The sequence below is a fragment of the Callorhinus ursinus genome, unplaced genomic scaffold, assembly GCF_003265705.2.
Source record: "Callorhinus ursinus isolate GAN/ISIS: 27379988/994484 unplaced genomic scaffold, GSC_fseal_2.0 scaffold49, whole genome shotgun sequence".
NCBI classification, from domain to species: domain Eukaryota; kingdom Metazoa; phylum Chordata; class Mammalia; order Carnivora; family Otariidae; genus Callorhinus; species Callorhinus ursinus.
The window spans coordinates 3,989,445-4,002,952 of NW_027397111.1; the positions used below are offsets into that span (position 1 = coordinate 3,989,445).

At 34.8% G+C, this 13,508-nt stretch overlaps 1 protein-coding gene across 2 annotated transcripts in view; it reads right to left on the reverse strand.

Moving 5' to 3' along the window:
• Positions 1-13,508, reverse strand: part of FAR1 (fatty acyl-CoA reductase 1) — a 68,294-nt gene that overhangs the window by 20,598 nt on the left and 34,188 nt on the right. For both annotated transcript variants that reach the window (XM_073882887.1, XM_025894138.2), the window contains exons 3-7: positions 10,696-10,871; positions 4,504-4,683; positions 1,605-1,782; positions 499-543; positions 241-359 (exon numbers count right to left, since the gene is read on the reverse strand). In XM_073882887.1, coding sequence (XP_073738988.1) covers positions 241-359; positions 499-543; positions 1,605-1,782; positions 4,504-4,683; positions 10,696-10,871 — 698 coding nt within the window. The remainder of the gene's footprint in view (positions 1-240; positions 360-498; positions 544-1,604; positions 1,783-4,503; positions 4,684-10,695; positions 10,872-13,508) is intronic.

Genomic DNA, 13,508 nt, shown 5'->3' on the forward strand with positions numbered 1-13,508 from the left:
TGAACTTGTCCGTCCTGTAGATAATATATGAAAATTAATGTCAATTCTTAATTACAACTGATGGGACTACTTGCTATATTACCTATGATTAAATCAATTCTTGCAATTGGAAGTGATAATACCTGTATATATTGGTATGGAAATTATCAGTACTGAGGGATTAATTAACATCAGCCATTAGCTCTGTTTTCCCTTCACAGTTACTATTTATTTAACAAGCGACATTGTCACCTCATATACCTATTAACTCCGGAATACCACGCTGCCGCAAGACTCGTGTTGACAACTACATCTACAGGAACAAGATCTGCAAGGGCACTGTTGGAGGCACGCATTGTTCGAAGAATTCCTTTCCCTGCCTTTGTTGAAATTAAAAACAACACCTTAAGATATATAAGCCAGAGTGCATATATATACACACATACACATATACATATAAAGATATCCTGAAAACAGAAAAATATGCAGAATGTTAAATAAGTCAAAAGGTTTACTTACCGCAATAAAGAGACCACTTGGTCCATTAAAGTTATCAATCCATCCCTAATAAAAAATTAAAAATAGGGGGAGCTTAGAAATATTATAAAACTAGAGATTTGAAATCTACAACCCCATATATATACTTAGCAGTTTTCTTCTAAAAACTAAAAAAGACAAGATTCAGACCAGAATACTTCTCTCCTTCTGTAACAGAAGCAGTCTTCTCCTGATATTGCAAACGGTGAAATTAAGTCATTTTCAAAGGGTTACCTACTCTTCCATTAACTCTCTACAAAGAGAAATCACTAAAAAGGAGTTTATACCTGTCAAATATTTTAGCTAAATTAAACCTGCTCAAGTTTGATTTTGTGCTATTTACTGAAGCAGCATCCTGAGATTAGGGGGAAATGGGAACTCCTCAATATAATTGCATAAAACAGAAGAAAAGACAACATTTGTCAAAGCAACAAGAGATACCACTTACTATCATAATAGAGACCTAGGTTTTTTGTAAGTCAATTCATGTTAGTTTATATCTGTTTTCCCTTGTTCCAGGGATTCAAAAATACCATAATGGCCTGCTTTTCTATAGCAAATTATCATAGAAATCTCTTATGCCTTTCTTAGCTTGTGATCTATACAAGGAAGAGTTTACCCCTTGGAAGGCTTGCCTCTTTTTGGAACAAAAAAGCAAATGAAATAAAATAAGATCCTGAATATTCTTAGCTCTATTTCTTTCACCTCCACAAGGGAAACTAATCAGTAAATAATTTTAAAAGTCAGCAAATGCTGATGTGTCAGAGTCCAATATCTTGTCAGTCACAAAGAAAACGTGTAACGCGATGTCTACTTTGACTCCAGACAACATCGCAGCCTTTGACTGAATTTAACTTTCAGTTAAGATTTGGAAAATGTTTATCTGCATTTCTATATACGCAGCATTACATTACAAAAAAGTACCAACAAAAGTATCTCTTTCTATGAATGAGAACAATTTTGCCATAGTAAGCCATGTACAGTAAATAACACCTGCTCTTGTATCAAACAACTGCCAACTCTTTTTATACAAAGGCGAGACTTAAAATTCTTAATTCCATTATTTACAAAGATTTCTCACAACTTACTGGAAAAGGTTCTTTCCAACTGGCACCAACAATCGATGGCCTTACAATTGCCACATTTAGCTTTGCTCCTTCTTGTTGTACAACATATTCTGCCAATGCTTTTGTGTATATGTATGTATTAGGTCTGTCTCCTATCAACTTCGGTGTGATATCATTTACTAGGCCATCATCCATCCACCTGGTTAGCAAAGAAATTGCATGCAAAAGTATTTTCAGTAACTTTGCATATTCAAACATATCTGTTGCTCTGACTCAAATGATTTGACTTTTACTAAAAAAAAAAAAAAAGTGAATCTTACTTTCATTAAACATCAACTACAAGTCCACATCTCTTATATACAATTTCTATATCCCAAAAGGTCTGAAAGCCAAGAGTTCTTTCATAAATAATATGGTAGACGGCAATAACTGATCTGAACTGATTTATGGCCTTTTAAAAAAGACCACTTAAGGTAAATATTCACACACTTCATATGTGTTTGATCAGGGGTGCTATCCTGGATCTAGGTGAAATTACTTCATATTACAGAGTACATAGATATTTCCTTTCTGACGTCCAAAGAAATTCCAAAATATATCTAGCCCCAAGGATTTCAGATTAGGAATTACAGACTTGTATATTACCACCATAACAGCGCCATATGTTAATTACAAACATTTGCAATGAACATACATTTACAATTAATATAAAAGGTCTAGGGATCTAAGTAGTTCATGTAAAGCACTAAAAACTGTTATGATCTCACTAGCAAGACTAACAAATACTAAGGTAAATGATAAAAATAAACTGAACCATGCTATAAAAATTCAATTAGCAACCTACTATGAAGTCACAAAATTCCTCCAATTCTCTCAGTGTCTCTGAAGAAAAGGGAAACAGAGAAGAATAAAGTAGGAAAAAGTCCACAGGGCTAATATTGGGGGATTAACGAATATGTCTCTGATCATCTGTAAAAGGAGGGTGATATACTAGGTGATATCCATGGTCTTTCCAATTCTACATTTCCAATTCCACTATGTTATGTACCTGTTCTCAGATACTCTTCCTTACTATCTATGATGTTATACAGACTTATCTACTCAGTATAATGGCATACTCTAAAGATGCCCATACTAACTGATGAGGAAGCATAAAACAGAGATTATCAAGGTAAGTTTTCTTTTGCACGTAGAAGTACTTTTTGTGCATGGAAAAAAAAAGAATCTAACAAAACTGAAGGGAGGTTGCTACTCAACTTAGGAAAAATTCCATAGTGGAGATGAGTCTTGAAAAATGGAACAGTTGCTACATTAAAACAACAGCAAAAACTATGAACTGGCTAAACCAAGGAGATGTTAGCCAGAAAGCCTCATCACTGGGAGTGAGTTTACAGAGCCAATCTACGAGTTACCCTAAAATTATCTGTTAGCTGATTTCTTTGTAAGCAAAGAAAAGAGATACAGAATTAGAAGGTTACGAGTGCTTTCTCAGCAACTTAGATGTTTGGATATACCAACTGCTAAAAAGAGAAAAAGTAAAAAGCTTCATTAGCTTCTGCATTCAACTTTTCCCAGAGATATTAAACACTTCTAACTACTGACCTATGGGGACAAGGAGGTAAATATTTGGGACCATCTAAGAAATGCAGTCAAAAAACAGAAACAGGGAATTATAATGTCTTGGTAAACTCCCATTCTTATTTATCTTCTTATAATCTGTCTGCTTCCTCATACTCATCAGCAGGAAAGCCATAAAGAAAAAGATTTATATATGCTTATAGGCAGGAAACTTGGAGAAACAATGAACGCTCTCTAGCACCCTTAGGAAAAAATAATTTGAGAAAGCAGGGGACAGTAAACAGAGCTGAAAGTGGATAGGATCTCTGGGAAGAAAGGAAACCTAAGGGAAACAGAGAAGAATAAATTAGGAAAAAGTCCACAGGGCTAATATCGGAGGATTAACAAATGTTCAGATATGATGGACATGGGAATTTTCTATAATTCTACCCATTAAAGAAGAAAAGACCCTTCTTTTTGTTTTTGCTCTGATTCTGTTTGTTTCACTTGATGAGAAAGTACAGCCTGAAGCAAATGAAATCTTTTTTTTTTTTTTTTTAAAGATTTTATTCATTTATTTGACAGAGAGACAGCGAGAGAGGGAACACAAGCAGGGGGAGTGGGAGAGGGAGAAGCAGGCTTCCCGCTGAGCAGGGAGCCCGACGTGGGGCTCCATCCCAGGACGCTGGGATCATGACCTGAGCCGAAGGCAGACGCTTAACGACTGAGCCACCCAGGCGCCCCGCAAATGAAATCTTGACCCTGCCGACTTCACTTATGCCATATCCATCAAATACTCACAAATATTTCTCAAATAATAATTGGTGACAGGATCCTAGTCCTCAGAAAGATAATAAACAATAACACTAGGAGTATCATTTAAAGGAATGAGACTGATCCTCTAATAATTTAAGGCCTCTCTATACAGATATACTCCATTTGGGGGGAAAAAGGATAATTTTTTAATCAATTAGAACCCTGCTATTGAATAGGCAAGTCATTAGTCTCCATGAGTATCAAGCACTTCTCATAGTTGCTAGATTAACTCCCTGGAAAACAGAGGCCCTAATATCATGGATGAGCTGTTCAGAGACCTTCCTCCAACCCTCACACCTGGTCAAATGTGAAAGATCCTCCTTGACTTCACCAACCGTCATTCAGATATAAATCTACACAATAAGAACACAGTAAGATATGCAATAACTGGTTGAGTAAGGAAGAGATAAATGTATACATATGTGTAGGTGAAAAGAGAGAGAGAGAGAGAAACTGAAATTAGACCAAGAGATACACATAAATAGATAACCCTGGGTCCAGAGTTTTGGGATCAAATCCAATGTGTATAAATCTAAAACAAACATACTCTAAAGAATCAATCAGCTTCTTGGGATCCACAGGAGGTGGGTAGACTACTTCATCAATATGCTTTCGATTGCAGTAGGCATATGCTGTTGATACATGCATGAATACTTCCAGGTTCTTCATTTGTTGTGCAAGGAGAATAAGCTGGCGTGTAGCAATCACATTTAACTGAACAGCATCTCTATAAAAGAAAAAGTGACCATGAAAAATTGGAAAGCTTTCCCAGTGAAAAATTAGAAAGTCACTTATTTTACCTGCTAAAATATTTTTATTTCCATTAGAGAGACAGAGATTTTTGTTTCTTTACAACTGGTCCCTTAGGTCTGATCTTGTATATCTTATTTCAATATAAAGTACATCCATTGTATCAGTTGCATTTAAAAAGAAAGATTTTCTGATTATAAAAGAAGCCTCACACTAGGATTAAAAAAAAAAATTAAAAATTTTAAATTACCCAGAAATAAACACAGATAGCTTCGGTCTTTGGCTTTTATACATACATTTTGAAGTCATGTTAGACTTCTCTTGCACCTTGATTTTTAAAAGTATACTGTTTCATGATATGGAATTACAAAGAAGTAATCAGAATGGTTAAGTAACTTTAAAATGCTAAGGCAGAGTCACCAATAAGGGTAAAACAGTCAAAGAAAACTCAGAAACATTAAGTTATATTAACATAAAATCAAGTAAGAATATGTTTATTTCTCTGTGTAGCAATTAATCCAGACACTTTTTTAAAGACTAGCTTACAAAACTTAAAGGGGTTTTATAATAAAACGGGTACATTTTGCCACAAGAGGCATATGCAAGTCTCAAAAATGATCTATATATTATTCTCTCCTTGAAATTTATCCAAGGTAAATAATTTCACAAATGCAAATATATGCAGAAAAATAATCAATAAAGCCTTACCTAGTAATAGCAAAAGCCCAGAGAGCCTAAATATTCACTATGAATGAAATGAATAAACTTTAACAAAGCAGGTATTTTATCACAATGAAAGAATAGTCATTTAAAATAATTATACAACAACTGTGAAAACATGGGAAATCTGCATGAATATTTTTAAAATACACACATTATAAAGTAAAGCAGGATTAAGAACAAGACTCTGGGGGTAAGACCTGGGTTCAAATTCTGACTTAGCCTACCTACCAGCTAGCACTCAGTGACCTTGCATAGTTAGTCACGCACTCAGGCCTCAATTTCCTCACCTGTAAATGGGAACTATAATACAGTCTACCTACTAGGATTTGTATAAAATTAAATGAAATAAAGAGCTTGCAAGTATTTAGCATTATTCATTCCTAAAAAGGCACTAAAACAGGCATTCAATAAATATTACTAAAGGTAATGAGATGGTGGGTAGTTTTTACTTGTTATTTGAACAAAAAAAGTTGATATACTCAACACCAGTAATACTGTGATAAAACTGGCAAAGTAATACACTGTTGGTGACTACAATGATATAACGGATTCAAAAGAGATTAAGACAAAGTACCAGGAAGTACAGAAATTATGTAATTACTAATCTAGTTAACCTATTGAAATTAACTCAAAGGAAAAACTTGTTCTAACTGTAATTTTTCAAAGAAAAAAATGAAAATTCCCTAAATTTGCTATACCTAGTGAACATTATACATAAATTATGGTGTATCACCATCACATCACAAAAATTTTAACTATGAAAAAAATTAGAAATGTGGAAATTGTTTCCCTAAGTAAAATCAGAAATTCTGTTTACATTTTTACATAAAACAATGTATGTCCAAAGACCACAAGGGAATGTTTTAAAAAATCACAGTAGTTTTAGGTACTTTCCAAAATTCTTACATTTTTCAGTATTTAAGAAGAAAAAAATCCAATTAATCTTTTAAAAGGCTAGGATATGTCACTGATAGAATCTGGTCCACTTGACTATAAAGCAGTGCTTTGATATCTATTCGCATTTGCAAAACAACAGGGATGGGGAGGGTACTGTTTTGGGAGAAGTATACAGAAAATATTCTGTTACAGGTTCCTGAGGACAGGACAACAAGTTCTGGGTCACCAAGAACAAAAAATAATTCATGAGAGAAAAAAATCCTGTGCATTATTTTTTCTTTTAATTTAATAGTATCCGAGGGTTCATGAAAACATACTAGAAGGAATTTTTTTTTTTAATGAAGTAATTGGTTTGAGGTCTTACAATCACGAGTGTATCTTTTTTCTTCCTTATCTCAACTGAGGGGGAAAATCTGCTCAAAGGGAAATCCAGCAAAAAAGACATTTCACAGAGAGGATACAGTCCACTAGACTGTAAGGCAATATGCTATTTTCTTTTGCATTTGTAAAACAATGAAGCAAGGGAGAGTAAGGTTTTGGGAGCAGTACACAAAGGATATTCTGTTACAGGTTCCTGAGGATGGTGACAGAATTTCTGGGTCACTGAAAATAAGGAATAACTTCAGAGAGAACACTCCTGGTACCTTGTCTACTACCCCTGTACCTGAGAGCCCAAACCTGAAGGCACCTTATATACTTACATAAGTAACTCTCAGTATCTCTGCAAGGCTAATAATCTCACTCTATTTTACCACCATACAATTTCTACTCCATTGAAATTCTGGCTGAGACCCTGACATGTTAGATCACTAGAAAGCAAAAAATAATAATAATATTTTCATGGTTTGATTATACGGAGCCAAAACGCATCTTAAATAACATTAGCTTTTAGAGGAGGGGGCAAAATGAACACATCTTTTGTTAATTATGGTCCATCATTAATGTAGACATAGAAGCCACTTCAAAAAAAAAAATAAAACTCAACTTGAACTGCCTAATAAATCTTGTTCATCTGTCTTGTACAGATATGCTGGATTGTTCAAAATCTGTGTTGATAATACTTCTAAGACCTTAAACCAGAGAGCTCATGCTTGGCATGACAGATACCTGAGAGCTTATTAAAAGTGTAGACTGTTGGACCTCATCCTCAGGCACTTTGTAATGTCTGAATCGAAGCCTGGAAAACTATATATGTGTAACATATATATATTTATTTATTTATATAGTTTTATATATTATGTATATATATTTATATTTAAAGATTTTATATTTTTATGTAATGTCTACCCTCAAGATCAAGAGTCACACGCTCTACCAATTGAGCCAGCCAGGTGCCCCTGGAAAACTATATTTTAAATAACTTCCGCAGGCCATTATGATATCTCTCTCCCCTTCCCCATTTCTGAGAAAATACTTCCTACATGAGATCTCATCACTATTGCTTGCTGGTTTTTTTTTTTTTAATTCAATGAAGACACAAACACAGATGTCTAGGGACCAATTAATCAATCTTAAGGTCGGGGACCCAGACATTTATAATTTAAAATCATACTCAGGGGTCTCGCTACAGATAAAGATTCCTGGGTATTACCCCAAACCAGAGTCTGAATTTTGCAGGTAGAGTCTAAAATTCTACATTTTTTAACACATTTTCCAGGAATTCCTAAGATTCATAATGCATTCTGAAGTGGAAGAGTTGGTGCCCTTAGACTCAATAGCTTCTTAATCCTTTCTCATCATCCATCTTTTTACTTCCACTCCTTTCAAAACACCTACTCCCATATTCATATGTTCATATTCACATATTCTCACATTCAAATTGCTGCATCTCTGACATCTCATACTAAGAATTTCCCCCAGACCACACCATCTGCCCCTCCAATTCCCCTTGTAAGCCTGTTTTCTGTCCTCATCATGGTCTCTAGTTTCTTGACACTCCTTTACTTTCAACCCCACTGTCCTATCTTCACTTTCTTTCTTTATTACCTTAGGAACAACAGACCCCAGGATCTAATATTTAAGAAATTCCCTTCATTATCCTCAATGTCACTCTCCCCTCATCTTTTGTCAGTATTTCTTTACAATTCCTAATCTTGATACCCATTTTTTCCCACCCCAAGATTCATAAACCATCATATCTGAAAATAAATGAGCTCTACCACCTCTCAATTCTCACAGCACTTAATGTACGCTCTTTAGTGACTCCTTACTTTCTGTCCTACTTTACGGTTATTTAAGCAAATCTATCTCCCTTGTTAGACTATAAGGGCTTTGCTATAGATAGGATCTGTGTGCAATTTTTCTTGGTTTCTTACAAAATATCGGGTATAATGCTGGGAGTAAAATCTGGATTATTTTTTTGCCCTGGCAAGAAAGTCTTTGTGCCATTTTTTATTTGTGGCAGTTAAAGTTAAAAATGATTATAAAGAGTGTTTTTTAAGCAGTTATTACATGCCAACCTACACTATTTTAGAATCTCCGGCCCAAATCTAATGTTGCAATATCACCACTTACACATTAATATACATTGAAACTGCTTCACAGGAAACAATAATTTCAATGTAATTGACTCAGGTTAGGTCAGTAAATACAGATGCCTTGACAAGGCAATAAATTTTATTATTCATCTATATATCTTCCTTGCACTATGAGATCGCTAGTAAAAGATGAAAGAATAGCGAAAAGATTTCCCTTTCATTAATGGTAAACTTGCTTACCTCAAGGAGAAAAGAGAGAAAAGGTTCCCTGAAAGGACTGCACTTTGGTCATTCTCATAAAGGTTACTTTGAGGAGTTTCACCCTAATTAATGTCTGTTTGCAAAGCAATTTCCCCTTTAAAAGCATCTAACTTCCCCTTTGAGTTAATGAGGACTATACCACAATTATCCGGTAAATATATACCTTTTTTTCTCGAAAACAGTTTCATAAGGCTGTGTGAATTTCCTTTTGGTTATGAAAAACAATGAAAGCTAGAACTATGGGGAGAAATATCTGTTAGATCACTATTTAATACTAAAAACCTGCCTGTTATCACACTATCCAAAGATAATAAGTGCCAAGTATCAAAAGATATATATAAATACATATATATGTACACACACCTTTTATGAAAGTGAAATTCTACTATAGCTCTACTAAGATTCTTTTGTCACTTTTCAATCATGAACACATAATGGCTGTATAGAAACAACTAAAAAATAAATCATTATCACCAGATAATAAATGATAAAGTCAAAGTTAGAGCTAAGGTATGTAATTCCAAAGCTCATGTCCTGTCCAGCACACAGTGCTGCCTCAGGTTCCTCAAGTATAAAATGGACTTGCCCACAATAGTACAGTGGTTAACATTAGCATGGAATAAAATAATGAATGAGAAAATTTACCCTGAAAACTATAAAGTACTATTAAAGAAATGTAAGTGACTATCACAGTGTTCTCACCTGGAATATAGGCAAAACTTATTGTAATGCTTTGGTGCTGAACTGTCACACATTATATAATGTCAATTAAGATTTATACTTCTATATTAAAGACTTTATGGGAAATGATCTCAAAACCCTTTATAAACAAAATTTAACTGAAAAACATTTTAAGAAGGGCTTCAAGTAATTGTAAAACCTACAAAAGTCTGCACCATTTTAACTGGCATAAGACTATACAATTAGATTAACATTAAAAAACTATTTTTGAACGTATCATCAAAAAGAATCCTCTGAATTAAGCACCATTATTTGAAATGCATATTTGTGAGATTTTTTTAAAAATAGTAAACATTTAAAATGTTATTTTTTTCTTGAAACAGGCATTTGACAGAAGTCCAAATTATTTTTCTTTTTTTCAAATTATTTTTCTAATTAAACTTATATCCACTATTGCCTGTCCCTAATACTGCTACCAAGTTTTAAAACAAAAAGAAGGTATAACTTAAATTTATAAGCCATTTTATCTTACTCTGCAAAACCTGAGTTCAATTTTTTTTTTCTAATTTTCAGATGGATATGTGCAGAGTAGAAAAATAAAGCCATTGAGATATAGGCTTCTGAAAGAATGGAGGGAAGAGGAAACAAACCCTATTAGCTGTTAGGACTGACACACTTACTGAAGGTAAATTTCTCTTTCTTCTACTCTATACTTCCCTGCCTTACAGTTAAATTCAAGGCAACTTCTTCTAATATACAGATTAGCTGTCCAATGTTTCTAAACTGCTAACAAGAAGAGGAAAATTCTCTTAACACTCTTTAAGACACTGAAAGCTACAATTAACATAGGGCAAACCGTTTCAAATCACTTTCAAAACAATTTGACTAAAAAGAATTCAAATTTTTAAACTATGCTGAAGTTCAAATATCATATAAATACCTTTACTTACCTTAAATTTTCATTAAACCTCACTGTAGCTGCACAGTGGAATATAATATTGATAGAATCTATGATGATCTCTTCATCTTCTTCACTAAGAGCCAGTTTTGGTTGGGTGAGTTCACTGTTGATTGCTATAACTTTCTCTCTAAAATCTGGATTTTCATCTCTTAATCTGTCAAAGAGCTATCCAAGGGGATAAAATATGTTAGAGCAGTTATTTTTCAACTTTCTTTTTTTTTTAATTAACATATAAAGTATTATTTGTTTCAGGGGCACAGGTCTGTGATTCATCAGTCTTACACAATTCACAGCACTCACCATAGTACATACCCTCCCCAGTGTCCATCACCCAGCCACCCCATCCCTCCCATCCCAGTATTTTTCAACTTTCTAAAACCCATTAGCACCCCACCAAGGATCACTATTCCGAAAACTTCAACTATGTTAATCCTAAAATTGCTATTCTTAACTGCTATCATTCTGTACAGAAAACACCCTGTGACACCCACTTATTATCCCCATTCTACAGATGAGAAATCTGAGACACAGAGGTTAAGTAACTTGACAAGGACACAGAGCTGGTAGTTTGCAGAGTTAAAATTTGAATTGCCCATGCCTTTGCTGACTAGATTGTATTGCACCGTCCCTCAGAATAGACTTAAGCAGTATAGACATCAGGACAATGTTTTAAAATGATCATTCAGATTTCTAAAATCCAGATCTTAATTTATCACTTCATTTTATTTTGGTTTTATTCTGTTACAGATTAAAGTAAAATACCATTATTCATGGTCTATATTAAATCTGTAAAACCTACAAAATTTTTAAAGGGAAAAAAATATGTTGAAGGGAAAAAAAGTTGGTAAGCAAATACGCAGATCAGAATCTGGACAAACGAGAAATATCATATACACAGGATTCTAACCCTAAAATTCAATATTCCTTAAGTATCCTGGAAGAAATAAATTAACTAAAGAATCAGTTAGATCCCAAGGTGATTACAGCGTAAAGGCACATTCGATTGTGAGTCAAATTTAATTTTTCATCCCCGATTTTATAAAGAAATACTGATGCTATCTCCAGAACACTGCTCTATTACACTTTGACTCTCCACTTCATTTAAATCCATACTTGTAGTTTAAGCAGAGATTCTCAATCTGGGAAGAAAATCTATACACCTTACATAATGCTCGCTTTCACTTCCTAAATGGATATAACAGTGTTCCCTTCCATTGCTGTTACCTAGTGATTTCAATATTAATGTGTTCTTATATTAATTATTAAATATCTACTAAGCATTTCAGATGAGCCAGGCACCTTCTAGACACTGAGAAAACAAAGCAACAATCTTTCCCGAAAGCTATTTAGAATATGATAGGAAAAGCCAGATAAGTAAACACAATTAAAATACTATATTAAAGGTAATAAAATGGGGGTAATATTACAGCGCTATGAGACTGTACAGGAGAAACAACTAACCCAGCTGGGGAAGGACCAGAAATTATAAAATAGAACGACAGTGTCCCAGGCAGAGAAAGCCGCATGTATAACCACCTAGAACTGAGAGTGCGTTAACATTTGGGGAGTTAAAATAATTCAGTAAGACTTGGCCAATGATTGAATAGGAGGGATAAGGAAATGTGAACTCCACAAGGACAGGGACCACATCTATTTTGCTCATAAGCACACAGGTCCTAAACAGCTGAGTGCCCGGCAAGATGTAGACATGATAAACATTTGTTAAGTGAATAAACTCATTAGGTGGAAAACCTGGGAAGAGAACAAAGTACAGTTACGGAGACACAAGTTCAGTTTTTTGAATGTTGGGTGTAAAGGGCCTGTGGGACACCGAGAACACACATCTGGTAGAGGTAACTGGATCTGCGGGCCTGAAGTTCAGGGAAGAGAAGAGCCAGACTACCCATACAAATTTTACTAACTACATACAGAGAGCCCTGGGAAGAGAAGATCACCCAGGTAGCAGCAGTGATGAGCACCCTTGGTCCAGACTAGATGAAGCTTTTTCCAAATCTATCAAAATACAACCATTTGTCTCACATAAAACAGAGGGTGCTGAGTCATCACCCTGGGATCTAGTAAGAAGAGATCAAGGCCTAGGACAGAACTCTGAAGAATGTCAACGTTTAAAGGGTGGGCAGGAAAAAAAAGCAACCTGAGGAATGACCAGAAAAGTACTTTTAATACCTTGAACTCACACTTTTCATTCTCCCACACTGCCAATAACCTTTAACTCCCCTTCATATCAGGTATCTCCCACCACCAAGAGAGGGTCATGCTGCTTTGCAAGTTACATCTCAGACCTGATACTCTTCCCTTCTCTAGCCACCATCTCTTTATTCAACACTACCTCTCTTCCAGTGCTTTTAATCCATGGGCACCCCACCAGTTCCTACTTTATTATGTTCACTAATGGCCTCTTTGATATGCTTTATTCCCTTTCCAGAATTTATTTCGTGGTCAATTATTTTAGTTCAATCCGCCACCATATTAATGGAGTTTCTTTTCCTGGAGACGTTTATCAGTGGTTCTCACCTTGGGGAAATTTCACCCCCAAGGGAACATCTGGTGATGTCTGGAGACATTTTGGGTTGTCACAACTGGGAGGTGGGGCCAGGAGGGAGGAGCTTCTGGCATCTAAACTCCATATAATTTATAATTAGGCTAAATTACAAAAGTTCAATAAAATTTCAGGCTTTAAGTGTAAGGCATTCTTTTTCTTTACATATTAGACTTATTGTGGAGGAAAAGTTTTTAGACCCACTGCCCTGGAGACCCCATAGGAGATGCCCAAATCTTTGA